This window comes from Marmota monax, unplaced genomic scaffold (assembly GCF_021218885.2).
Source record: "Marmota monax isolate L192 unplaced genomic scaffold, Marmota_monax_Labrador192_F-V1.1 WCK01_AAM20220418_F8-fsc00084, whole genome shotgun sequence".
NCBI lineage: Eukaryota > Metazoa > Chordata > Mammalia > Rodentia > Sciuridae > Marmota > Marmota monax.
The window spans coordinates 3,726,639-3,754,145 of record NW_026694575.1 but is presented as its reverse complement, the minus strand read 5'-3'; the positions used below and the strand labels follow the sequence as shown (position 1 = coordinate 3,754,145).

Genomic DNA, 27,507 nt, shown 5'->3' with positions numbered 1-27,507 from the left:
CCGGGGCCTTTTGTTCGGAGCGGCTGAGGGGGGCCCCGGAGCGGCGAGGCCGGCGGCCTTCCCCAGCGCGCTCGGTCCCGGTCGCCCCTCGCGGGGGTGGGGGGCCGCCTCCAGGGCCGGGCGTCGCCCCAGGCGCCGCTGCCCCGCCCTAGGCCCGCCCCGCCCGGCCTGAGGGGAGGAACCGGCCGGGCCTCGCGGCGCGGCCCTGCCAGCTCCGAAGTCGCCGCCGCTCTTCCTCGTGCTCCGGACTCGAGGCTTCCCCTCGCCCCTCAGGCCGACGCCATGAAGATCAAGGATGCCAAGAAACCCTGTAAGAACAGCTCTGGGGCCCGCCGGGTGGGGAGGGTGCCCCTGGGCCGCATCTGGAAGCCTCTCGACGGAGCGGCCTGCTTGCGAGCCCGGCGCTGCGAGCCCGCGCCCAGGCGGGAGCGCGGCGGAGTGACCACTGCAGCCCGGGCTTCGAGGCGGCGGCCCCCTGCTCCCCTGTGCATGCTTGGCGAGCGCCAGCCGGCTCAGCCATTTCCGCCACTTGCTCCTCGACGTCTGAGAGCGTGCAGGAGGGAGTTTTTGATTCGGGTTTTGTCATACGAACTGCCGTCCCCTGTTGCAGCTTGAAGTCCGGTTGGAACGAGGTGGCCGTGGATATCAGCGAGGAGCAATTACCAACCTCTCCCCCAACCCCCTCTGGCTTCCGGGCTTCTTGTGTCCTTGAAATCCCGGTGGGTTCCTGGGAGTTGTTAACTGTTGCAATTGGATCTTTTAACCATTCGAGCATGTTAGCTGCCAGTGGGCAAATTGTCTCTTGGCTCTTTTTTATTTAGAATACCAACTAGTTAATGTTTGTTTTAGAAAACCTTGGTAAGCAAAAAAGAAGATTAAAAACACCCAAATTTCCACCACCTGGAGCAAACCACCGTTAATGTTATGGTGAATGACCGCGGGGATTTTTCGTTAATCGTGTATGCATGTACTTTTAAAAAACAATTCTTAACTATGCTGTTAAATAAAAGCCAGTCAGGGCTGGGGTTGTGGCTCAGAGGTAGAGTGCTCGCCTGCCATGTGTGAGGCGCTGGGTTCAATCCTCAGCAACACATAAAAATAAAATAAAGATTAAAAAAAATACAAACTTTGGGATCATTGGTTTATAAAAAAAGCCAATCAACTTTCAATTTCTTTCATTTGTTTTTTATCTTTTTAAAATCCTTTTATTTATATATTTGGCTATTTAATCTCTCAGCCCTTATGATTCTCACATTCTCATTCTCCCAGAACAAGTAGGAATGTTGGGATTCATGCTTTTACCTTAGAATTGTATTGCCATTTTGTAATTTTTAGTTTCATGTGATCCTCCCAAATGTTTTAAGAAATATCCATCTGTTAAAAAAAAAAGGGGGGGGGGTGGACATTACTAATTTTCCTGCCTTCATTGTCCCCAGGGTTCTTGTAAACCTCACAGGACAATCGGTCTGTCAATGCACCCTGAAAATTAATTGTTATTCAAATGAGAGATGATTTGGTCTTAAAGTTACAGATGCATGAACTTATTTAGCCTCCAGAGTAACTTTTCCAAGGCTCCTCCAACCAACCTTGTGCTAATGAGGTCCAGAATCGTTGCTGGCTCAAAGTTCAGTGTTCTTTCTCCAGCACCCATAGGGCCATAGTCTGAATATTTGAGACAATACAATTCTTATCTGATAGCTTTTATGCTAATAAATTTCTTTTTTCATGATGATTTCTGATAATAGCTGAATTCTTGTGTATTGTTCAAGGAGTCTAGTGATTTGAAGGCTCAAATGACAATGTAGAAACACTGGTAGTTTACAGTTGCTGAATTAAACTAAGACATCCAACAGATGCAGTAACTTGGACGGACATCTTCCCTTAACGTACACTTTTTCTCTCTTAGAATTTCCATTTAGTGAAGAGTTATGACATTCATATTCTGAGTTGTCATCTTTGTCATCTTTGTCATTTTTGCCTTTGTTATGATAGTGATTTGATTGCAAACTAATCAGATACGAATATCATCTCTTTCAAAGTTGTTTCAGAAAAGATTGTAATGATTATTAAAAATTTAAATTTTAGGTTAAGAAATAATACCTATTTTAAAATTAGGTCAATTATTACTACATGATATACCAAGATTGTTAATTTTTAAAAATAGAGATATGATGAAAAACTGATCAGTTAATGTGTTTAAATGTTGAAAATAACATTTGCAGTTTTTATATGGGTAAGAAGGTGCCTACTAAGTTCTTCAGAGTAAAAAGTAGAGCATCTAGTTTTAGGATGTGTGGGAAATAAAATACCTCAAACCCTTAACTGTCCTGAAAATATTTATAACCTAAGAGGTGTTATTCCTATTTTTTAAAAACAAGTGAATCATTGTTTTTTATCTTTTGAATACTTTTTTTTGTAATAAGATTTACTAACAGTCTGTGGAAGGCATTATTTTTCTTTGTATGCATTAAGACCTTTTAAAGTGGTTAAACAAATGGCTTCACATATTTTCTTATATCAATCACTTAAGTATTAGAAAACATTACTTTTAGATATGTCACCAGTCTACTACCAGGTTGTAAACCAGATGCATATCTTAACCAGATATTTTTTAAGGAAATTGGTTCATCATTTGGATTGTATAACTAAAAGAGTAGCATTTGAAATTATGCGTTACTTCAATCCCAGAAGAAGGAGAGTCAGTCAGTTGTGTTCTTTTGTACCTTGACTGACATGATTTCTTTTTTTAAAAAAAAATTACTTTTTTTAGTTGATGATGGACCTTTATTTATTTATATGTAGTGCTGAGAATCTAACCCAGTGCCTCACACATGCCAAGCAGGTGGCTCTACCACTGAGCTACAACCCCAGCCCTTGATATGATTTCTTAAGATATAGATTTTTCAATGTTTTACTTGTGTAGCTGGATTAACAAGGTGATAGATAGTAAAAAGGTGATGAATATATTTAAAGGCCATATAGTGTGGGTTTCAAATTGGTGCTCTGCTAACCCAGATGATAAGGGCTTTGAAGTTTTTGTTAAGCACAAAAGAATTGTACAACATATATATATATATGCAGTCTGCTTCTATATAATTTCACTTGTTTGTAAGTTTGGTTAAGAATTGTTATTTCCAGTAGAATAAAATCATTTGGAGTTAATAGGTTCCAATATGGCTATCTTAGAAATAAGTAATTTACTTAAAAAAAATTACTCAAAGTTTTACTAAGGAATCTTAATACTGAAGGTTTGAGAAATTGGGTGTTTTCTTAGTCTCTCACAAAACGCTACAGTTTTTATCAGCAGTGATTGTTAAGTGTAAAACATCTTTGGGGTTGTGGCTCAGCAGTAGAGCGCTCCCCTAGCACATGCAAGGCCCTGGGTTCCAGATCTCAGCACCACATAAAAATAAATCAATATATTGTGTCCAACTAAAAATAAAAAAGTGAAACATCTTTTATCTTAAGAACTCAAAGCATATCTGAAATTTACTAGATATGTCCATTTTAGATTTTTGTTCCTTAAAACACCCCATAATGATTTGAATATTTTTAGTATTTAGGTTCTCCTTATGTCTAAGTTTAAATTCTGTTTTGATATAGGATCCCTTTGGGCTGGAATCTGCATGGAATCAGTAGTAGTTAAACAGCTCTTCAGTGCCTTTCCCCTACCTCCTTAATAAGATATCAAACTTGACTTGTTAGAAATTTACTGTCTGTCCTTCTGGAGATATCTTCTGTTTAATCATTTGAAAGGGTAATTGGGCATGCAAGTTTTTCCATTTGTGGACATGACCTACCTGGTAAGGAAGATGATAATTCTTGGTAGCACTCTGTACTTGTGGTGGTGGGGTATTTTTGTTGTGTGTGAGGATCTAATGGCAGCTCTCTGTTGCGACCAGTTGAGACATAGAATAAAAGCCGTTACTTGTTTTGAAGGCTGAATAACAGTGCTTATTTATATTTATGGACTGTGTTTTGCTTGCTTTGTAAATATATTTTTTTAATATTTTTTAGTTGTTGATGAACTTTATTTTATTCATTTATTTATTTATATGTGTTGAGAATCCAACCCAGTGCCTCACATGTGAAGCAAGCGCTCTACCACTGAGTCACAACCCCAGCCCTGTAGATAGGTATTTTTTTTCACTTGTTTTATCTAAAAAGAAGAAATGTTTAGATTATATGCAGTAATTAGGCTACTTATGCACTGATCACCTTCAAACTGTCCTTTCTGTCTGTTAGCCTGAAGTGGCAAAGCTGTAGATGTACTTCCTTGATTTCTTAGGAAATTGTTATTTTTCTTAGTTCATGGAGCTCTTATTAGTTGGGCCGATGGTTGTACTTAATGCCCTTATGTTTACCTTATTTTCATTATAACTGACAAAGCTTTGAGTTTCATTTCCCTCCCTTAAATCCACCCCCCCCACACACACAAAATGGTAAGGTAAGGATTTTCATAATATATTGGAAAGGTGTACTGATACACATGACTGGAGGCTGAGGCAGGAGAATCACATAAGGTCAGCCTGGAGGTTAGCTGAGAATCTGTCTCAAAATAAAAAGGATTGGAGATGTATCTGAGCAGTAAAGTACTGCTTTAATCTCTGGTTCAATCCCCAATACCACGTACTAAAATCCACTAGAAAATACAGAAGTTGCTAAATGTTGGGTATCGCCCCCTCACGACAAGGGTACATGGGAGACGAGCCTATCATCTCCGAGGCACCAGCTGTCGGAACCGCCCTCTGACAGGGGTAGTGAAGCTCACTAAACCAGCTAGTGTCTCCTGGGCTGAGCAAGAGGGTTAAATGTCTCGACCCAGCCCGCCATCCAACCTGGCCCACAATCACATCGGGAGATGCCGTGAAGGTGCAATAATCTCAACTTTATTGTGTAAGGGACAAGGTTATATAGTGATAGGAGGGAGTAAGAAAAGACAGTAGCAAGAATCAATAAGGGGCAGTTACGTCACTATCACTAAGGGGCCTAGGCAGATTTCAGATTAAACCATTAGGTGGGACTAAGGTTAAAAGCCCATGCGGGCTTTTAGCCTGCGAACACCAATCCAGCCAGGTCACAGATACGGAAATGCTAACCCATGAGTCAGCCTCAGCCAACACCCAATAATGGCCGCGGTCCCAAGGGAGGTAAAAGGTCCCAACAGGTGGGAGTGGATCATGTTTGAGATTTTGTCTTTTGTGTCCTTGTTACCTTCCTCTTGAGACTTTTTTTGGGGAGGTGAGGGGTACTGGAGATTGAACTTCAGGGCACTCAACCACATGGCTTTTTCTTTTTGTATTTTATTTAGAGGCAGGGTCTCACTGAGTTGCTTAGCTCCTTGCTGTTGCTGAGGCTGGCCTTAAGCCGTGATCCTCCTGCCTTGACCTCCTGAGCCACCTTGCCCAACTATGATTATTTCTCTGGCATAAGGAAACGAATTCCAGAATTTGCTAAGTTGAAAGAATCTATGTAAAAGGTAGCTCTTACCATCTTTTTTTTTTTTTAATTGAAGCTAGTGGCAGGGATGAGTTCTGTTTTCAGTCCCTACCTTCCTGATTTTAAAAAAGAAAGTTATCATAAATCTGAACAACAGATTTAACATGCTGTAATAACATAACTTTATTCTTATTTTTAGTCCCCCCCCCCCCAACACACACAACACAGTGGAGATCAAACCCAGGGCTTGTGTATGGTAGGCAAGCACTCTACCCCTGAACTACATCCTGGACCCTTTTTTTAAAATTTGGGACCAGGTCATGCTATTTTAATGATAATTGAACCTAAGCAGTGGTTTTCTTTCTCTGTGAAAGAGTAAGCAGATTAACACTTAAAAAACAGACTTTAAAAAACAGGATTGTTGTCAATAGGGAGACAGAGGGAGGGACCAATCACATATACAAATGAGACTTTCTGCTGCCTGTTTGAGTGTTTTTAATCACCTTTTCTACCGCCACAAGAATTATAGAGTGGTCACCATCATGCACTGAAATAACACTCTCCTGAACATTTTCCAGTAGTTCTCTAGAGTCATCTTCTGTACATGTGTCTTTATAAACACTTCACTGCATGCATGATGGGGTGGGTAGTCAGTATAAGTCAGAAACCTGGCTACCCATTCATAGCCACAGAAAAGTAGATTATTTCTTGTTCCCTAGTATTTATTAAACTTGAAATATTTGTCTAGACAGTTTCCTTTGAACTTTAGTTCATGGTTTTGTATAAGAATTAAAAGTTCTTCATGGAACTGTTGAGCTGGAGGGTTGCTTTCAAAAACATGCATATTGGGGTATTAATAAACCTGGGGCCTAGCGCTTCTGGCTGAGAATAAAAATGGCATGAACTTTGAACCTACTAGGTCTTTGTAGTTGATACCCTCGGTGACATTTTTCTATTTGTATGGTATACAGAATATATCTGACACTTTTGTTTGACATTAGGCACAGAGAAAAAATCCATAATTATTGGTTTTAAATGTGCTTTGAATTTTGAAAAATAGGTATTTGGCTTTATGGTATCTCACCAGGTAGAAAATATCTTATTACAAAATGTTTTTTTATGTGGCAATAGTGATTTCCACCCCTCCAGTGAAATTTTATAGAATCAAGTGTCAATCAGAATTCATTTTTTCAGGGTGGGGGGTGTGCCGGGGATTGAACTCAAGGGCTCTTGACCACTGAGCCACACCTCCAGCCTTATTTATTTATTTATTTGTTTTATTTAGAGACAAGGTCTCACTGAGTTGCTTAGCACCTCACTAAATTATTGAGGCTGGCTTTGAACTCTCAATCCTCCTGCTTCAACCTCCTGAGCCACCGGGATTATAGGCATGGGCCACTGCGCACGGATAGAATTCATTTTGTTAGGTGATTTCAGAAAGATTCTGTTGTTTTACCCAGTGCATCAGTGTATCCGCTCTTGTTTTCTTTTGAGTGTGTTTCACAGCAAATTGATGTAGATTTCCCCTTCTGTTAGTATTACTGTTTCCCACTACTGGTTATTGGAACAAAGGGTAGGGGCTAGGGTCAGGGAAGTGATCTGTAACTTCTTAAGTTAATTTTTTTTTCTACCTCTGAGCTACACCTCTACTCTTTTAACATTTTTGAATATTGAGACAGGGTCTCACTCAGTTGCCCAGTTGGGGACATCCAACGTGCAATTCTCCTGTCTTGTCCTCCCAAGTCACTGGTTTTGCTGCAGTCCAGCTGCAGCAAAGTAACTGGGGGTGACGAACAACTTGTGTACATTGATACAGCAGGAGTGGGAGCCGTTTATTGTAGGACAGGATGGGTATATATACATTCCACACAGCTTATCTTAATTAACATAAACTAGATACAGCAGTCAACCAATAAGAAATCTCCACACTTAATGGCTCCCTGGCGCCACCTCACAAACCACTCCCCCTGTCAAAATGCCAGGCGCCATCCTGACTTGTTTACAAACTCTAACATGGTTTCATAGATTTGACCACTGCCACAGCACCCAACCTACATGACTTTCTTAAAGTAGAAATTCTAGATTTCATGAATAAACTGAAAACAAAACTTAGTGATACCACCTTTCTTTATACCTGTGGATACATTACTATATGGTTTCTGTAAATGCCTGCTGTTTGTTTCCAGAGTGTGTTATTCATTTAAGATAGATTCCATCTCTAGCAACTTTACAAAATTGAGGAAATTCAGTCAAATTCTTCTGCATATGTTGCTTATCTACACCAGTCTATATAGGTGATGTAAAACTGCTTGTTTAGAATTTTACTCCTCCATGCTTCCCAAGCATGTAAAGTCATTTTATTTTTAAAAAGCCTTTTTTGTGTGTGTGGTGGTGGTAGTGGGGCTCGAACCCAGGGCCTTGTGCATTCAAGGCAAGCACTCTACCAACTGAGCTATATCCCCAGACAAAAAGACTTTCGTTTTTTGATTGTTTTTAATGTAGCTCTCAATTTTCAGTTTGGATTTCAAACAAAAAAAAAAACAAGCTTTTTCTCCAGAAGATAATGGGAATTATTTCTCACATTCAAAATCACTAATTTATTTGTTTTAATTAATTATACATGATAGTGTAATGCATTTGTGTACTTCGATATACATAGATGGGATATAATTTCTCATTTTTCTGAGTGTACATGTTGTAGAATCACATTGGTTATGCAGTCACATATATACATAAAATAATAATGTCTATTTTGTTATACTATCCTTCCTATCCCTACATGTAAAAACATTAAAAAGATAGTGCACCATGATCAAGGGAAGGGTTTTCATCCCAGGGATGCAGGTTGGTTCAACATACAGAAATCAATAAGTGTAATCCATCATATTAATAGACTTAAAAACAAGAATCATGATTATCTCAATAGATGCAGAAAAAGCATTTGAAAAAAGATAGTACACCTTCATGTTCAAAACTCTAGAAAACTAGAGATAGTAGCAACATACCTCAACATTGTAAAAGCTCTCTATTCTAAACCCAAGGATAGCATCATTCTAAATGGAGAAAAATTCAAACCGTTTCCTCTAAAAACTGGAACAAGACAAGGATGTTCTCTTTCACCACTTCTATTCAACACCATTCTTGAAACTCTAGCCAAAGCAATTAGACAAATTTTAATAAATGTATAAATTTTGGAATACAGAAATGTATAAAATCCTCTAGTTAATAATTTTTCCTGTTTTCTAATGTTACACATGTATCAAGTAAGTAAAATGTATTTTTATTTTTATTTTTTTTAAGAGAGGAAGAGAAGAGAGAATTTTTAAAATATTTTTCAGTTTTTGATGGACACAACATCTTTTATTTTTATGTGGTGCTGAGGATCGATCCCAGCACCCCCGCACCTGCCAGGCGAACGCGTTACCGCTTGAGCCACATCCCCAGCCCAGTAAAATGTATTTTAGAAACAATAGAATTTTAGAATTTTCTTTGACGATTTTCACATAAAAACTGTTTAATATTTTGTTGTCAAGCATTTTGTGATCCATGTATCTTAGTTATTACATTATTTTTGATTCTCTATCATAGTGGTTGAGATACTAGAGAAAGCAGAAATAGACTTTTCTAGGGTGAAATCCTGTCATTTTTTTTTTCATTACAATGTCTCTGTCACTTTATAAGTTTGACTTTAAGCAAGATTGTGATGTGTATCATCCGTGATGTGAACACACTAGAACAACTTTATAATAGGGATGTTGAAGGTTGAATGAGCCCATACATACATTAGCATATTTATGACATATAATGAATACTCAGTAAAGTCAACTCTAGTTTTTTATGGAAACTTAAAACAGTTGTGCTTTAAACAAAATATTACCTTGTACCTATATAAGGATCATGACTGATAAATGTGAGAAAATCACATTATAGAACTGAATGTCATAGCATGAGGGATGAGGTGACCAAAACCAGTGATTCTCAAATGCTGTGTAGATCCAGCTAAAGCAGAGTCATTTATGAATTAATACCTAGGTAGGTTTTGTTCTACTAGATGTAAGATAATTTGGCCTCTCTTTCCAGCAACATCTTAAGTACCTCTTGTCTTTGCTACCCCCTGCCACTAAATAAGCTTTCTAATTTGTAGCCAGACAGTACTACTTTCCTGCTGAGAATTCATGTACAGTGCCCTGAATTGTCCAGATTCAAGTTCAAGCTCCTTTGCCTAACCTGAGATGCCCTTTGTGATTGGGCCCTGTCTGTTGAACTTCAGTGTTCCTGATTACCTAACCATAAGGATATTTGTGTGTGTGTGTGTGTGTGTGTGTGTGTTTTTTGCTGGGGATTGAACCCAGGGCCTTATGCATGCGAAACAAGCACTGTACCAACTGAGCTGTATCCCCAACCCTGATTACCTAACCATATTGAATTATTCCTATTTGCCTTTGGATAGACTGTTGTTATTGTTTTCATTCCTTTACATTTAAATAGAGGCATAGAATTTAGAATTCCTTCTGTTGGCCAGTACTGTATATGTAACTTTATTTTGACTCTCTTGTGTGTTTGTATTTATATTCCTCTGCTAGATTAAACTCTCCTGGAGGGCAGAAAATTTTTCTTACTCATTTTACTTTTTTATTACCAGAGGTAGTGTAGCTACTTAATAATTATTTACTGAAGGGAATTAAGGAAAGTAATATTCAGAGATGTTAATAAATGGCTTTTCAGTGTTATATAGCCCAGTTAGTGAGAGCTCAGTTCCAGACCTGAATGATACTGTCTTAATGTACTTGTCCCTGAGTAGACTTGCCTTCAGCATTATTAACCACATGTACCAGGGAAATTTAGTAACGCTCAACAAGCAAAGAAAAAGGTTTCTTTTTAAGAGAGCATATTTCCCATGAGTTACTTGACATGCTTATGGACCAATTTTATTATACTAAAGTCTTTTAGAAACAGAAAGCTGTTCCAGCCTGAGGTGAGATGACCTATTTATTGAAACAAAATTAGTTCAGATTCTTCCTGTTTCCTGGGGCATGTGGTGAGTATTTAATAAATGAAAAGGAGTGCCTATCAGAGCAGGAATGAAAAGGCCCTGGGCCATCTCTAAGTATAAGATTTTAGAAAATGTACAAATAAAACTGAAGTTGAAAAGTGAGTTATATGTGGTAGCATCATTTTTGACTGAATGCATGATTCAGGATAAATGAATTTTGTGACTGATTACTCTTTCCTAATTTGCATTTTTTGGTATCAAGGTATATATTTATTTTTATTATTTTTTTAATTCACAGCTTTCCCATGGTTTGGAATGGACATTGGGGGAACTCTAGTAAAGCTCTCATATTTTGAACCTATTGATATCACAGCAGAGGAAGAACAAGAGGAAGTTGAGAGCTTAAAAAGTATTCGGAAATATTTGACTTCTAATGTAGCATATGGATCCACTGGCATTCGGGATGTACACCTTGAACTGAAGAATTTAACACTTTTTGGCCGAAGAGGGAACTTGCACTTTATCAGATTTCCAACCCATGACCTGCCTACTTTTATCCAAATGGGAAGAGACAAAAACTTCTCAACATTACAAACGGTGCTATGTGCTACAGGAGGTGGTGCCTACAAGTTTGAAGAAGATTTTCGCACAGTAAGTATCTATTACTCAAGAATATGATATTCTAGACCATACAGACAAGTAAATTCTAAGTAAAAGTTCCATACATTGTAGTACTTTATTTCCTAACCTTAAATGAATTTCAAAGACAGACTCAAACTATAATATAAAGACAGAAAATTATGGTGTTTTCATATCAGTACGAGATTAGGTGATATGATCATACCAGGGGACAAATGAAGTAGTTAGTGTTTGCATCTATATGTAGATTCATCATGAACAATACCAAAGATACAAATGCCAGATGGTTATGGTATGTTTATTGGAGAATCAACTCCATAAGTGGCATTGATTTTGATGACATCATATTCCAATATGCTGAATGACATTAAAATTCCAAACAGCAGAGGCACAGTTGAGCCTAGTGAATATTCCTTACCATGTGAAGAATTCTTTGGGTTTATACATATTAGGTAGGGAGGTAAGTGGATATACTCTTTGTGCTTACATAGACCCAGGTAATCATAAATAGATTTTCCTACTGCCACCACAAAAAATGTCTGACAAAACAGTTAAAGAAAGTGCAGCAATGGGATGATGCTTTGTTTTTCTGCAGAACTGTTCTATCATTGCAATGTCTGGCTAAATATCAGTTTGGTGCCTGCCTTCTCCTCATCTTTTGAAAACTAAAATGCCCCCAGAGGTAATACTGCTCTCAACTGAGAGTCAAAGGATAAAAATCTGAGGAATTTTCACACTAAACTAACAAAAATAAATGAAAGTATGGGAGTAATGGTAATGAAATTTTGTAGAGTATGTGAAAATTATACAATATAGTCAAGTCGGGTATTTTGAATGTTGTTCTTTTTTTTTTTTTTTTCAAATTTTTGTTAATTTTTTTCACAGATTGGAAACCTCCACCTGCACAAACTGGATGAACTTGACTGCCTTGTAAAGGGCTTGTTGTATATAGATTCTGTCAGTTTCAATGGACAAGCAGAGTGCTATTATTTTGCTAATGCCTCAGAACCTGAGCGATGCCAAAAGATGCCTTTTAACCTGGATGATCCCTATCCATTGCTGGTGGTAAACATTGGTTCAGGAGTCAGTATTTTAGCAGTCCACTCCAAAGATAACTATAAACGAGTGACTGGGACAAGGTAGCAACCTTTTTGGTCTTATTAAAGCAGCATTCATATATTCATATTGTTTTAGTGTGTGTGTGTGTTGAGGATCAAACCTAGGTTCTTGCACATGCTAATAATAAGCAAATGCACCATCACTGAGCTGTGCCCTTGATTGTGAAATCAGTATATTGATACTAGTTTCACCAGGGAAATTACATGTATTTGGGCAATAGCAAAACAAGATATGACATAAGTTAAAATGTTGGAGATAATATATTTTTATAAGGCTCAGTTAAAATTAAAATTTTTTAAATGTTTATATTATTGGTCAGCATCAGTTAGCATCAAAATTTCCATAATGGTGACTGATTATTTTTTTCTTGTAATGATTCCAATAATGTTTTTTCCAGAGTTTTAAAGAAGCGCATTTGCTGGAAGTGACAATATATTTATATTTTGGTTTTTTTCCAGAGCATTTTTTTCCCTATTTTCAGTTTTCTGTAGATACAATGTTAAGTCTAAACCTTGCTATGTGCTAAATAGATTTGCATTTAAATACAGCATTGGGTAACCTTGTAAGTATTTTTATAGGATGAATTTAATGTGAGCTTCTTAAGGAATAAAATTAATGTTCCCAAATAGTCTTCAAAAGCTTCTGTAATACCTGAAATGTGAATGTGAAGAGATTTAAAAATTTTTCCATATGATTCTCTTATATATTTTGTCAACTTTTAAAGAAAGGTGGAAACTCCCATTTATTCAATCAGAGAAGAAAGATTTGGAGGTATTTTAGATTGGTTTGTGGAAAAAGCTCATGTTTTAAAAGTGATACTCCTGTTTGATTGATAACTTAAATGTAATTAGTACTTTGTTTGTTTGTTTGTTTTTGTACTTGGGATTGATCTCAAGGCCACTTGACCACTGAGCCACATCCCCAACCCTTTTTTGTATATTTAGAGACAGGGTCTCACTGAGTTGCTTAGTGCCTCACCATTGCTGAGGCTGGCTTTGAACTTTCGGTCCTCCTCCCAAGCCACTGGGATTACAGGCGTGCACCGCGCTGCACCCAGCTAGTACTTTATTTTTTATGGTGGTTGAGGTTCAGCTCCAATGAAACTCTGCCAAAGTATCACAAGTATTTCCTATTTTGGGGGTTACTCTGAAAGATAGAAATTCAGTGTTTTAACTAACTTCAGTAGGATTCGGGTAGAACTTGCTAGAAATTTAGGTGAAATTCAGGAGCAAAGATTTTGAGTTTAGAGAATAGGTATGACCTAATTTTGTGAGCATTTCCAAAAAATAGTAGTACCAAGTAAATTTCTGTCATTAACATAATGACAAGCCAGACATAAATTTCCTCATGGTATTTGTGTTGGGGTCATGTTAGATGTTAATATGTCTCACAGCATACTGTATATATTCTTTTTTTTTTTTTTCATTGTAGATGGACAAATATCTTTATTTTGTTTATTTTTATGTGGTGCTAAGGATTGAACCCAGGGCCCTGTACATTCTTTTTTTTTTTTTTTTTTTTTCATTTTTTTTTTTTTTTCATTTTTTATTGTGGGTTGTTCAAAACATTACAAATTTCTTGACATATCATATTCCACACTTTGATTCAAGTGGGTCCCTGTGCATTCTAATCAAGCACTCTACCACTGAGCCACAACCCCAGCCCCTGTATATATTCTTAAGTAGCCAGATATCCTAGAAATCTTTCTGTATTGTGTCAGAGTCTTATTTTATATATGTGTAGGCTTTATCTATAAGATAAATTTCCAAAAATAGGATTGGAAATGCTTTTTTTGCAATATGGAGTATATCCTCTGAATGAGTAGGACTGTTTTTCACCCTCACCAGCAATAGATCAAAGTGCCTTTGTATTGATTTCAACCCTACCTGGTAAGTAAATTTGCCTTCCACAAAATCATTTCTTGGAAACAATTTAAAACCAGTTTTTCTCTTTTAATTCATATAGTACTTTTTTTTTTTTTTTTAACATTTATCTTTCAGTGCACACACAAATATATTTTTGGCAACTACAAAGTATTGAATGGCAAGAGATTTTTCCCTCTTTGGTTTGTTTTTGATTTGACAAGTTTGGTTTATCAGTTTTTCTTGCTTTTATTCATTATGTTGATATTTCAGTACTTCAGTAAATGAATACTGTACTCTTTCACTTTGGAGAAAGAAACAGTATATAAATGCAACTTAGCAAATTTTCTTTATTCTCTCTAGCCTTGGAGGGGGTACCTTTCTGGGTTTATGCAGTTTACTGACTGGCTGTGAAAGTTTTGAAGAGGCCCTTGAAATGGCATCCAAAGGCGACAGCACCCAAGCTGACAAACTGGTCCGTGATATTTATGGAGGAGATTATGAAAGATTTGGTCTACCAGGTTGGACTGTCGCGTCTAGGTAAGTTTAATGCTTATGTTCTTCAAGTTGCTTATTTAGCTTTTGGAAAGCAGTAGTTTAAGGGAGTTGTAAGGGTGCTTTTTCTTACCCTGTTTAGGTTCCAAACTTTGAACATTGATGTAGTTTAAGAATTAAACGTACATTAAGAACTTTACCCTGAGTGCACCTAGTAAGAAATCACTTGTGTTTATTCTGAAGAATCCTTCCAGTATTGCTCTGTGCAAATACAAATATATATCCTCATCATCCTTTTCTTATTCAAAAGGTTGCATTATTATGGCTTGCTGCATAAACTCTAAAGTAGCCAGAGGTCCTAGAAAACTCCCCATATCATATTGTCATGTTGTATACATGTAGGCTTATCTGTAAGATAAGTTCCTAAAAGTAGGAATGCAGATGCTTTTTTGCAGTCTGCAGAGTGCCCTCCACAGAAGCAGTACTGTTTCACTCTGACCCACAAGAGATCATAGTGCCTATTCATTTTCCTTGTAGATTCCCCAGTAGTCTGTTGTCAAACTTCTGAATTTTTGCTAATCTAGTAAGAGAATTGGCACCTTAGAAAAATTTTTACTTTGCATTTCTCTTAGAGTAAGTGAGGTTAAGAATCTTACATGTTCTTTTCTGTGAGTGATTGTTCTTGTTCTGTTTTTCTGTTGGATTGTTACACAGTTGAATTTATCAGTCTTTTCTTTCATGGCTTCTGGATATTGATTCATAGTAAGTAAGTCTTCCACATTCCAAATATATAAAGGAATAAACCCTTGTTTTCTTCTGGTACCTTAGTGGTATTATTTTTATATTTTGATTTTTTAATTAATAGAAATTTTTACTTATAATTTATAGTTTTACATGCAGTACAGATCCATTTTGCTTTTTTTCAGAAGGCCCTGACACCTAATAGTCCTTCTATTTATTCTGTTAATGTCAGAATATCATATACTGGCTTTTTTTTTTCCATTAAACCAGCACTATACTCTTAGATTCATAGAAACATAAAAATGGCTTTAATATCCAGAATGGCTGGTCGTCCACATTCCTTATTTAATTTTCCATATGAACTTTATAATCATTCTCTTTAGAAAAAAATAAGAAAGCTTATTTTTTTATTTTTCTGGAATTTCATTACAGCTTATATATTATTAAGTTTGGGAAAAGTCTTATTTATGTATATAAGTTGCATTTTAAATTTATTCCTAAATAATTTTTGTTTTCTCATCTGCCATTCTCATTTCCCATTATATTTTTTAACTGGTTATTGCTTATACACTCCAAGTTTTTTGTCAGTGCATCCAGTGCCCTTTAGTGGTAGTCCTTAGTGGCTTCTATTACCTTGCACAAGTGCCCATCACTTTTGATTTCATAGATGTTTTTCAGATCTCATTTCTGTGTGCCTGTAACCTTTAATTGCCTCTGCCTAGGATTTTCCTTCTCCTTTTTTTCTGGTTAATTTACTGTTCCTTTTACAATGGAAAATCTTCCCTCATGCCTTCTCAATTCTTTCTTCTTACCACAGTGATATAGGATCTTTTTTCCTTTGTGTTCCCAAGGTAGCCTGTGGTTTGGTTTTGCATATTTGTATTTTTCCTGTTAAAGTTAGTGCTTCTGTTGCTCTCTCGTCCTCTGTCTAGGCCTGCATTGTCCATAAGATAACCTCTAACTTCACGTATATCAAACCTTGGAGTGCGGTTAGTGAGTGCCTCATGGTGAAATGACTATATATTTGGGTATATTGACTTAAATAAAATATACCATCAAGATTAATTTCACCTGTTTGTTTTTACCTTTTTAAATATCGCTAATAGAAAATATGAAGTTACATATGGCTCGTATTTTATTTTATTGGATGTTGCTTGCACTAGAACCAGACTACTTCCTTTGTGTCCCTAGCACAATGCTTGGTATGTCATAAATACTTATTGTGATTAAATGAAATGGAATTTGACATTAAAGCTGAGATATTTTTGAAAACACTTTGAATTTTTAAAAGTAAGTCAGAATGTACTTTCCTATTTTTTATTGGCTTCCTAAAACAATAGCCATTTAATTTCACTGTTACGCGTTAAGTTTAAATGTAAATGATTTGGTAATCTTTGCTTCTTTGTAACAACTGTGTTTTTGTTTGTTTTTTCTTTTTTTAGACTTAATTTTAACCTTAAAAGATACTACTTTGGTTTGTTTGGGTGGGTGGGTGTTTGTTTGGGTTTTTTTGTGGAGTTGGGGATTTGGGGGTTAGGAGCATACTGGGGGTTGGATTTAGGGCCTCACACAGGCTACGCTAGTAGTATAGTATTTACTACTGAGCTACACCCCTAACCTCCTTATGTAGATTTTTGTTAGTTTTTATCTTATCCCATCCCCCGTTAGTTTTTATCTTATTTCTATGTATTTTTACTCATTAGGTTCTAATGTTACAAAATTATGGAGATTATAGATACATATACTAATGTTGCTTGTTGGCAGTGGATTTAACCTTGTTTTTCATTTCTCTGCAGTTTTGGAAATATGATTTATAAGGAGAAGCGAGAATCTGTTAGTAAAGAAGATCTGGCAAGAGCTACTTTAGTTACTATCACCAATAATATTGGCTCTGTGGCACGAATGTGTGCTGTTAATGAGGTAAAAAAGAAGAAATTTTAAGTTTATGAAAAACATAAATTTGAGTTTTTTGTGCATCTAACAGATCTTCCTTTGTTTTCCTTCACAAGGCCTCTAGAATTGAGATATGTATTAAATCCCTAAACTCTAAATTAAATAATGTTATTTGCCCGATTGTTTTATTAACTTGAAAGACAGTTAATTGACAGATAATTCAAAATGAAGTAGAACAAGTAAACAAATTACGTTTTATATTTACCCAAAAACCTTTTCAGAAATACACAGCCTAAATCTCCTGAGGATGAAAAAAAAATCTAATAATCCTTGGACCTTTTGAGGTAGCTAATTATTGATAGCATTTTTCTGCTGTTAACGTAGCATTCACCTAGAGAAGTCCTTGGATGCGTTCTTGCTGCCCTCGGCTTCTTTACAGTGCTGCCTTGTTGCATATGGATCAAGCAGCATTGTACAGGGCTATGAAGGCACCAAGACTTGTTCTTCATGTGGGAATGAGTGATGTGAACTGCTTGCTCTGTGACAAGGATATGCTGATAGGCCAGCCACATGGCTGGGGTGTTTTTATTTGGAAGAGAATAAGTGTAATTCCACCATCTACAACATATATTTGCCCATTTAAGTTTTACAAATGTCAGGTACTTCAAATGGATTGGAAACTTCTTCTTGAAGGAACCCTTCATTTGTTCATTCACCTATTTATTAATTGATTAAATACTTATAAAATACCATGTGCCAGGCATTGTTCTAGGCATTCGGAATTTGCTATATTTGTGAAGCAAACAAAGATGACTGACTTTGGAACTTACATTTAGTGACATATTCAGTAAATTGTTTAGTGTGTATTGAGTGATAAATGCTATTTTTTAAAAAAAAAGAGGATAAGAATTCAGTAGGGCAGAGAGTGGCTAAGGACAAGTTGCTGAGTAATTGAGTGAAGGATTTCTAGAAAGTGTAATCATTATATAAAGTTTTTTAAGAACAAAAAAAAAAAATCTTTTTTGACCCTAAGGCAAATTTAGCCGTGCATACTGATATTTGGGGGAGAGAGGCTCTAGCAGAGAAAACAAGTGTGTAAACTCTCTGAATAATTTAAATCCAGACTTTTGGTCAGGTGCAGTGGTGCATGCTTGTACTCTCAGCAGCAAAGGAGACTGAGGCAGAAGGATCACAATTTGAGGCCAGCCTTATCAACTTGCAAGACTGTCTTTAAAAGGTGTGGGAATGTGGCTCAGTGGTAGATCACCCCCTGAGTTAAACCCCAGTGCCATCAGGGGGGAAAAAAAGTTCAGACTCTTACTTTAAATGTCCTAATTACAGTGTAGTGCGTGGTTGATGAGATTTGGGGAATATTTCACTTTGAGGGCTGACAATAGTCTGGGACCTTTATGAGTAGGAACATTCTGGACATTCCAATACAAGTTTCCTCAATAGCGGCACCTAAAAAAACTAAATTAACGATTATGGAATCTTAACAGAATGAGTTGATGGGTCAGTCTGGGAACAGAGAATGGGATTGATGGTGTTCATGTTGCACATGCTTTGCAGCATACTGGCCATGTTTGCAGTTGACCTTAAATACTTTTAAAAATACTGTCCCTTTGGGCTGCGTCATAACTCAACAGATCACAGGCTTGGCACACTCCAGGGCCTGGGTTCAATACCCAGCACCAGTTAAAAAACAAGCCACTTTTCCTTCATTTGATTCAGTTTATCTCATTAGTAAGAGATCTCCAGATTACTTGTATTGAATTATTTGTTGGCCACTTTTAGTAATAGGTCATTTTTTTTGTTGTTGTTGTTGTTGTTTTGAGTAGACTTAGAGCAGCTTTTCAGTAAAACTCAGTGTGGAAAATACACAGCTCCCACACTTACCCCCTTCTATATCTCCCCCACTATCAGCATCCCCCAACAGAGTGGTGCGTTTGCTTGTAGTCCATGAATTTGCATTAACATTTCATCATCACTTGAGTCCATTCTTTACATTAGGTGTTGTACATTCTTTGGGTTTTGACAAATTTATAATGACCTGTCCAACACTAACTGAATATTGAGGATTATAGAGCTTTATGCAGGACTATACTGGGTATTAATTCAAGGTAGTTTAGAGTTTTTAAATAACAATTTTGTAAACCCTTTGTGTTATAAAATCTATTTAATAATTCTTTTACAAGTCACTATGTTTGTTGTTTTCTTTTAGAAAATAAACAGAGTTGTCTTTGTTGGAAACTTTTTACGTGTCAATACTCTGTCAATGAAACTTTTGGCATATGCACTGGATTATTGGTCCAAAGGTCAATTGAAAGCATTGTTTCTAGAACATGAGGTATGGCAAAATGTTTTGTGCTTTCATAGTGTGCTTTGAGGTGTAAATTTGATATGTTGCTTTTTACCTTGCTATTTATAATTGTTACTGCAGTAGAAGACTGACTCCTTTACTTCAGTTTTAACTGAGGGATGGGAGTCCTGCTTGTAGAATTCGTGGGTGTTTTGTTTTGTTAAATTGTTTGTTTCTTGATCCCCCATTAACAAATGTTAGGTGTGTGTAATACAAAAATAAACAGTTTCCAGGCTAGGATATAGCTTAATGGAGAGCACTTTCCTAGCATGCAAGAGGCCCTGGGTTTGATCCCCAACACTGTAATCTGAGCAGTTAGCAGTCCACATCATATTTTGAGTTCAGTGAACTTCTATCTTTTTATAGTAATCAAAGACAAATATTGTATTATTATAAATTAACAATTAACAATATAGGTTCAAAGTATTATGTGCTTATAAGCATCCATGTCTCATCAGTGCTCTCACTGTACAGGTCAGAATGATATGATACACTCTTGTGCAATTCCATGTGTCGTGTCCGGTCCACGGGAACTTTGTTCATTGAGTAGAAAGGGCACAGAATTGCTTTATGGTGTTAGAAACTTGAATGTCTAAAAGCCACACTTATTTCAGAAGTGTGTGTGTGTATGTATATGAAAATGCACTCTAAGAAGCTTGTATAACAATATGGCAATTGGAAATGCAGTTTATGGAACAGATATATGATACATAAATATGGTTTTTAGTAAGTGGTTAGCATTGTATGGTAATTTTAAAGCTGCACTGTGTGTTTAAACAGTTTTTTTAAAAAATCATACAGGGATACTTTGGAGCAGTTGGTGCACTTCTTGGGCTGCCAAACTTCAGCTGAAACATCAGAAATTTCTCTGCTAATGAATGTCATCCAAGAGGAACTAAAACCAGAGGCATTGTAATTGCATTATTTGTCCTTGGAAACCAAAGGATAAAAGAGTTTCACTATTCCTGTTAATTTTTAAAATGTCAGAATGGAAAGCTCATGGATGCCATATAAAAGAGAGAGCTCTGTAACATGAAGTATGTCGAAGAGTTTTCCCTTCTGTATATAGCCAGTGTTCTTTAAATGCAATATAGCCTGATTATTGAGCTTCCTCTCAGAAAGATTTTCTATTTATTTTATGTAGCCAGCATTGTAGTACTATATGCTCAAGACACGAATCTTAAAGTCTCAGAAATGTTTCACTTATGAAAAATAATTGATTTTGAATATTTGTTTTGAATCCGTTTTATGCATTTTGATTACTAGTGAGCAGACATTAATATACCCAGTATGAAAATTTATTGTAATGGCAATCAGAGATGATGATTTTATGTGATTTTAGAAATGTTAAGGCAATATTAATTATTGTAGTTTTTCTAACACATCCTCCTCAAAAAAAGCATGTTCTATGTGATCTTTGCCCAGAAGTATAACTTTCCTCAAATGCCATTTATTTAACTAAAATACTATTATTATATGTTACCCTGAATTTCAGAATGAATCTAGGAAAATGCACCTGTCTGGTGACATCACACTTTCTGTATTTTTAATTTAATCAATACGTTGAAATATTTGTATCTTTAAATTGAAAGTTTACTTATTTTGTAATCTGATGAAGTCCTTAGACTATTCAAATGGGATATGATTTGAGTGAATCAATAGTTCTGTGCTGTTTTTACCACTAAATTATCATGCCCAAAGTTAACACATTGCTTATTCAATATGAACAATGAAAGCTAAAGATTCTATTCTATTACAAACAACAACAGAATCATATTTATTCTAAATGGGTGTTTTCAAATGTTGAGAGTCTGAGGCAGTATTGCAGAATTATAAAATAATCAGTGTTTCCTACATTTGGTAATAAAAGCAATTGTAGTTTAAATTTTTAAAATTATTTTGCCTGGAATTTATTCTCTATTTTGAATTCATTTTTTTTAATGTTATAAAAATTATCAGCTTTTACATTGGCAGTAACATTTTGGTGGCTCAGTAGTTCAGTGATGTTGTTAAAGTCTGTTGCTATCAGTTTGGAAAGTGGAAAGACCTGGGGGGATGATTCACCTCTGTACATTACCAGCAAATCTGGATATACTTAGAAGACTTTAGATGTTAAATATCAGAGTGTTACCATGTGTTTTTACAGATCCCAGAGTTGTTCAGTAGACTGTCAAGAGATACTTCATGAGGATATTTTTCCATGTGCTTTTCACATTTTGTACTCAAACATTTAAAATTCAGTTTACCTAAAGACACAAACATATGAATAATAATAGTATTTGTGGGGTGGGCATGGGAAAGATCTTCTTGTAATTTTGACTTTTCAGAGCTTTGAATTCAGATTGCTCAGTAGCCATTCTAAAGATGTTCTGACCACATTTCTTGCTTTAATGTTTCCCTTGGCGTGACTGGCTGTTTCAGCTGAAATGCCATTAAGTTCATTTTAAATGTTTCTAATTTGGGTGTTTGTACAGATAACAATATTCCCAAATGACAGTTACTACATTTTATACCTGTAGGTTTAGTGCAGCCTTTAAGAAAAAATGGGATGGTCATAGTGTTTAAGTTAATTTGATCACTGTACTTTGGTTAGTATAGGACCATGATTCATAACATTTTATCCTTTGAAACTGAAATTACCTGCTAAAATGCATGTGAAGTGAGCTACCATCTCACCACTATTGATCTTTGGCTTTTTCCATATGTAATATAGAATAACTGGATTGATAAGGGGGAATGCACAAAAGTTGCTGAAGCTGGCCTCAAACTTGTAATCCTACCACTTCAGCCTCCAATCACTGGGATTGTAGGCATTATAACACCATGCCTGACTTAAACCTTATTTTCTAGTGATTTTAAAAGGTGAGAAGCAAATGAAAATAATTTTGTGTTTTTATTTAACAGTATATCCAGTATGTTATTTCAACATGTACTCAATTAAAAATATATTGGGTTTTTTTTTAATCTTCAGTGTTCAAAGTCTGTGTGTATTTTACACTTAAGCAAAGCTCAGTTCAGACTGACCACATTCCAAATGTTTAGTAGCCACACATGGGTAGTGGCCACTTTAATGGATGTGCATTTCTAGAACTACCTCTTAAAACTGAATACTATCGTATGTCTTTGTATGTGGGCATTTTAAGAATGTTTGAGGAGGAGAATTTTTTTAAATAGATAGGGATTAAAAATAACTTGTTTGGGCTAGATTGTGTAAGATGAGCTGTTTCTGACCACCCCAGAAATATCTTACATTTGATATCCTGTTATCTCAGTTTAGTATGATTTTCCTAATGGTACTGATAAAGCAAAATTTATGATTAGGTGACTTAATAAACTATTTCATGGTTGACCTGCTACATACAGAAGGTATAACTTTTTGAGTTTAAATTTCATCTTTAAAAATTCTAGATCCAGGTACGGTTGCTTCTGCCTATAATCCCAGTTACTCTGAAAACTGATGGGGAATTCAGCAACTTCCTATCTCGGAAAAACAAAAAGCTGATAACTTTTTCAAATGCAGAGCACACTGTCAGTTTGTTTTGGGCCTTGGTAAAGAATAGCAGATCTAGGTCTAGAAATTTTGTCTTCTACCAGTCCCCCAGAAAGCATTTCCTATTCTCTAGAAACTAGTTAGAATTAATGGCTTTCAGTTTTATACCTAGATATCTCCAAAGACAAAGTATTAGTAGACTTGCCACAGGTAAATTAACTTGGCAGTTCTTTGCTCGGCCTTTCTAATTTAAATAGGAAAATAGGTCGGCTCTTGTTTGGGTAAAGTCAGTGACCTTGCCAATGATACACATGATTATTGAAGACCTGTCGAGAGGTTCCAGTTATTTGCTAAAGAGACTAAAAAATCCTGAGTTATAAATTTTTATCTTTGAAAAGTGCGTATGTAATTGCTGTATTTTAAGTGCCAGTTCCTGGAAGACCAGTCCCATGGGTGGAATGCTGGCAGTTCATGGGAAGCTTTTCTTTTTCCAGTAGTCCATTACTTATAAGGTTGCACTTTTGGGTGGCCGGATTTCCTAAATGTCCTTTACAACCACTCTGTTAGAAACAAATGTTTTCATATTTAGTGTTATTGATCTTAATTCTGTTGAGCATTTTATGCTTTTTTGGTGTATTGCTTTGGAGAACTTAATGTAGAAAACTTTTAAGCCATTGTAAAACCTGGTAAAGGGATAATGAAAATGAGTATATATCATTTTGCGTTTAACTATTGTCTTGTGGTGTATGTAAACAAAATATTAGAAATACATTGCCTTTTTGTAATCATACTTTTTGACCTTTTTAACATGATTGCCATGAAATGTCAGTGGTGTCTTATTTCCAGCTAAGTTTGTTTATTCTGGCATGTTTTATTCTGTCACTGAAGAAGTTAGCCAACTTTCTGTCATCAGATAATCTTAGTCTATATTAACTGCCAGTGTTCAATATTTAAGAGAATAATTGTCTTAAATACTCTACTGAGCCTAGTAATAATCAGTAAAGAGCCTAAATAATTTTTTTCTTTTAAGTATTTTAATAGCCCATTCAAAATACTGAGGAGGTGAAAAGTGAAAAGCTTTTCTGCTAGGATGATTTCTACTTAAAAAGTTCAGCTGTCTTCTTAAAGTGGTCCTGTTGCTTGCAGCATTTGCATTATGTATTTAGTGGATGTGGAATCAAAATTTGTTATGATTGCAAAAAACTGTTCTAGTCACTGGTCTAACCTCTTGCAATTTGTCAAATTAGAGAATTGGGTTGTTGACAATGGGAAATGCCTCATTATCAGGATCCTGAGAAGATACTTGCTTCCTTCATGGCAGTATTGGGGATGACTAAAACAATATTTTCAGATATTTGGTATTATGTTTTTGAGTTAATTTTTAGTGCTTACATAATATTTTTGTAATTGGTACATAATTTTTATTGGTACGTGTTGACAGGTATTAGGTTTGGGATTCTCGCCAAACCAATGAAATGATACTCTCATAATGTTATGTAACTGCCTATAATGGCTAGGTAGATATTACCTTAAAGTATGTGAAGGGTTTATATATGTTAAAGTATGTGTATACACTTCAAAATTATATGGGCATTATTATTCACTATATGAAAAGAAAAACATACCATTACTATTCATAGGACAGAGGATGTAGACCCATACATAGTACACATGCCTGGCATGTATGAGACCCTGGATTCAGTCCCCAGTACTGAATTGGGAGGAGGCTTTCATGCTGTTAAACTCATAGATGTTGAAATATTAGATATAATTGGGAAGATTTGTTTAATAATCCTCTTGAGCTTTTTGTAGTTGGTTGGTGGATTTTGGTTTTGGTTGTTTTCTTTAGTGGGAACAAATGTGGATGAATATGAACCCTTCTGGATTCATCACTTTTGTCCAACACAATTCAGAGCAAAAATTATAAATCAGGTTTGATTGTTGGCAAGTAAGTTGAAATGAATTACAATCTTCTCTATAGCAAATATGTTGAAGACCTAAAATACTTTGTAGAATTGTCTTGAGAATGACAATTGTCTTGAGAATGACAATTCTACAAAGTATTCCTACTTTTCTAGTTTAGAATAAAAGTGGCAGTGAGCTGACACTGGAGTTTCAGGTACTTCCGTTAGTTCTGAATGATATGTTTAGCTAAAAGTTGATTTCTTTTTTCTCATAAGAAGATTTAAGATATCTTGATTTACTTTCTAGCTCCTTTTGTAGTCAAAGGTTATTTTTTCTTACAGATCTTACAGTAGCAACTGTCATTAATTTTGTGTTTAAAAGAAGTAATGAGGAATGTATATTTCAACAAAGTAAGGTTAAAAATAAAATTTTTGAATTGTTTATGCAAATAATTCTAGGATATTTCCTTTTTTTTTCTTTTTGCTATTTCTAAGCATCTTTCGTATGTTGCAGTACAAAAAGTTCCAGTAGCTTTCAAAGGAAACATTTTAGCTCTTACATGATTTGTAAGGTATATCCAAGAAATGTAAAATAGATTGAGGTTATTTTAGCTTTACATCATGTCAGAATTTTGTCTAGATAGCCTAGCAACTCAGTAGTTACCACAGATATTAAGCCATTTTGAAGTTTGCCACTTTTTTCCTGAGTGGCCCCTTATAGTTTATAACATTTAGAAGGGAAAGCTAACTTTACAGACCTAACATCAATATTCTAATCTCCTTGTTCCAAATATGATTAATGCCATTAGGCTGTAAGTAATATTAAGATGGTTTTATCATTTTTATACATTGTGTGCATTTACTTTTTTTATTTGAACTACAGTGAACTCTGACATTTTAACTGAAGTTGAACGGCATTTGTCTTAATTCTGCTCAGTTAATGACCACATTGTTATCTAGAAGACGTTTTGGGGACTGGAAATGTAGCTCAGTTGTAGAGCACTTGCATAGCATTCAAAAGGACCCAGATTCAATCCCTGGTACCAAAAATTAAAAGCAGATGCTTTTATATTCCAGTTTAGGAAATGTTTAGTTTGGGGATTAATTGTACTTAAGCATACCATTTCAACTTGAGTTGCCTTATTCTGTCTCTTGCATTATTCTTGTCAGATCTAAGCTTTTTCATGTCTAAATTCTTTTAACATTGAATCTGTGATGTAAAAAATGTATGATGTGCTACAAATTTTATGCATAATAAACTAAGTTATAACCTGCTGTAACCTGTAAAACATTTCTTGTAAATTATGTAACTTATTTTTCCATTTATGTACAGTTTCTTATGTAAATTTAAAAAATATTTGTTGTGGCCTGTTCTGTAAACATTCCCATACTCTTCCTTAATGCTTCTTTGCATGAAATATTGAATTTTGCTTATTTATTTGATAATAGCCATTAAACCAACTTAAATGTTTCTCCCTTTTCTGTAGTTTCTTTTTCTAATTTTGTTAAATTCTAAATTGTACCTTTTATGTCCTACTTTCCAAATAAATTCTCTTAAGTTGTTTACTATATGTATCTCTTTATTATTTGTCTTATTATATGTACTCCCATATTTCCTCTGTGATTAAATGTAAGGTGGTGGTTTTCACTGAAATTAACCGTATTAGAATGTAAACTGAGAGCAAGGACTTTTACAGACTTGTTCACCTCTGTATGTCCAGTACCTGGTGCAGAGAAGCATTCAATAAATAAACACCTATTGAACAAATTATAGTGTCCATGACTTTCTGGTCTGCCCACAAGAGGTAGAAGCAATATAGTTTGTCACACCTTTTTCTGGCATTAGAAAGCATAAAGCTTAGTCCCTCAGAGAGTCATACCTTTGTGAAATTTTAAGATATTTTTAAGATGTAAATGCTTTTGTTTTTTCTTGAAGTGAGACCACATTGTCCTATAGCAGAAGTGAAGGTCTGCAGGAGTGGTTCTCAGGAAGTCTTGGATGGGCTCTTGCTGAGATGCCCCGACACATGGCCGTAGTTTGGTCTCAGAGCTTGGGAAAGCATTTCCTCTAAACCAGAACTCTATTGCTTTAAACAGTCACTGCCTGTCAAATGTGAAAAAGGAAAGACTAATTTTTCTTAATATGTGAAGTTGGAAGTTTGTCCACTGTGTTTTCAAATTCAAGGGCTTTCTTGACTCCAGGCATACAAGAATGGTTAGGAACATGGCATGTGAAATACATACCCTTTTTGTTAAAATCGTATAAGCAGAAATTAGGAAGCAAAAAAAAAAAAGTTGGGTTGGGTTTGGTTTTGTTTCTTGTGTGTGTATTTTGGTCTTTTTGTGCCTGGGGATCAAACCCAGGTAAAGGGTCCTGGAGATCTTGTCTAAGGGAGAGGATGCTGTGACTAGATTTGAGGTGTCATTTAACTCCAAGTATCAAGTACTGCAGTCAGTTGAAGGTAAACTACTAAAGAGCAAAAGTGTGCCACTACATGCCTAAGTGTAAGTGTTTCAAAATAGACATTGAATGTGGGAAGAAAAGTTTGGAATCTATCACAGACATTACTTTG

General features: G+C 35.8%; 1 protein-coding gene and 1 non-coding gene across 3 annotated transcripts; one reads left to right on the top strand and one right to left on the bottom strand.

The window, feature by feature from the left end:
- The first annotated feature begins 139 nt into the window (after window positions 1-139).
- Window positions 140-26,702, top strand: Pank3 (pantothenate kinase 3). 2 transcript variants are annotated; one of them, XM_058571824.1, is made up of 8 exons: window positions 162-310; window positions 611-719; window positions 10,731-11,083; window positions 11,957-12,210; window positions 14,416-14,592; window positions 17,085-17,208; window positions 19,403-19,528; window positions 20,342-26,702. In XM_058571824.1, exons 3-8 carry the CDS (start codon window positions 10,748-10,750, stop codon window positions 20,390-20,392), a joined length of 1,068 nt encoding a protein of 355 aa, XP_058427807.1. In that variant the 5' UTR covers window positions 162-310; window positions 611-719; window positions 10,731-10,747; the 3' UTR covers window positions 20,393-26,702. The 2 variants fall into 2 exon arrangements, with proteins under 2 accessions (XP_046277315.1, XP_058427807.1); XM_046421359.2 differs by lacking the exon at window positions 611-719 and having other exon boundaries at window positions 140-310.
- Trnas-uga (transfer RNA serine (anticodon UGA)) lies at window positions 7,829-7,901 on the bottom strand. Its single transcript has one exon. It is a non-coding gene; the product is annotated as a tRNA-Ser (tRNA).
- Window positions 26,703-27,507: the final 805 nt, after the last annotated feature.

What these genes read in the sequence shown, in the direction of transcription:
- Pank3 (XM_046421359.2), top strand. Translation starts at nt 283, where the DNA reads ATGAAGATCAAGGATGCCAAGAAACCCT. An exon ending in AAACGAGTGACTGGGACAAG is followed by an intron (nt 12,211 to 14,415) that starts GTAGCAACCTTT and finishes TATTCTCTCTAG; the next exon opens with CCTTGGAGGGGGTACCTTTC. An exon ending in CATTGTTTCTAGAACATGAG is followed by an intron (nt 19,529 to 20,341) that starts GTATGGCAAAAT and finishes AAAATCATACAG; the next exon opens with GGATACTTTGGAGCAGTTGG.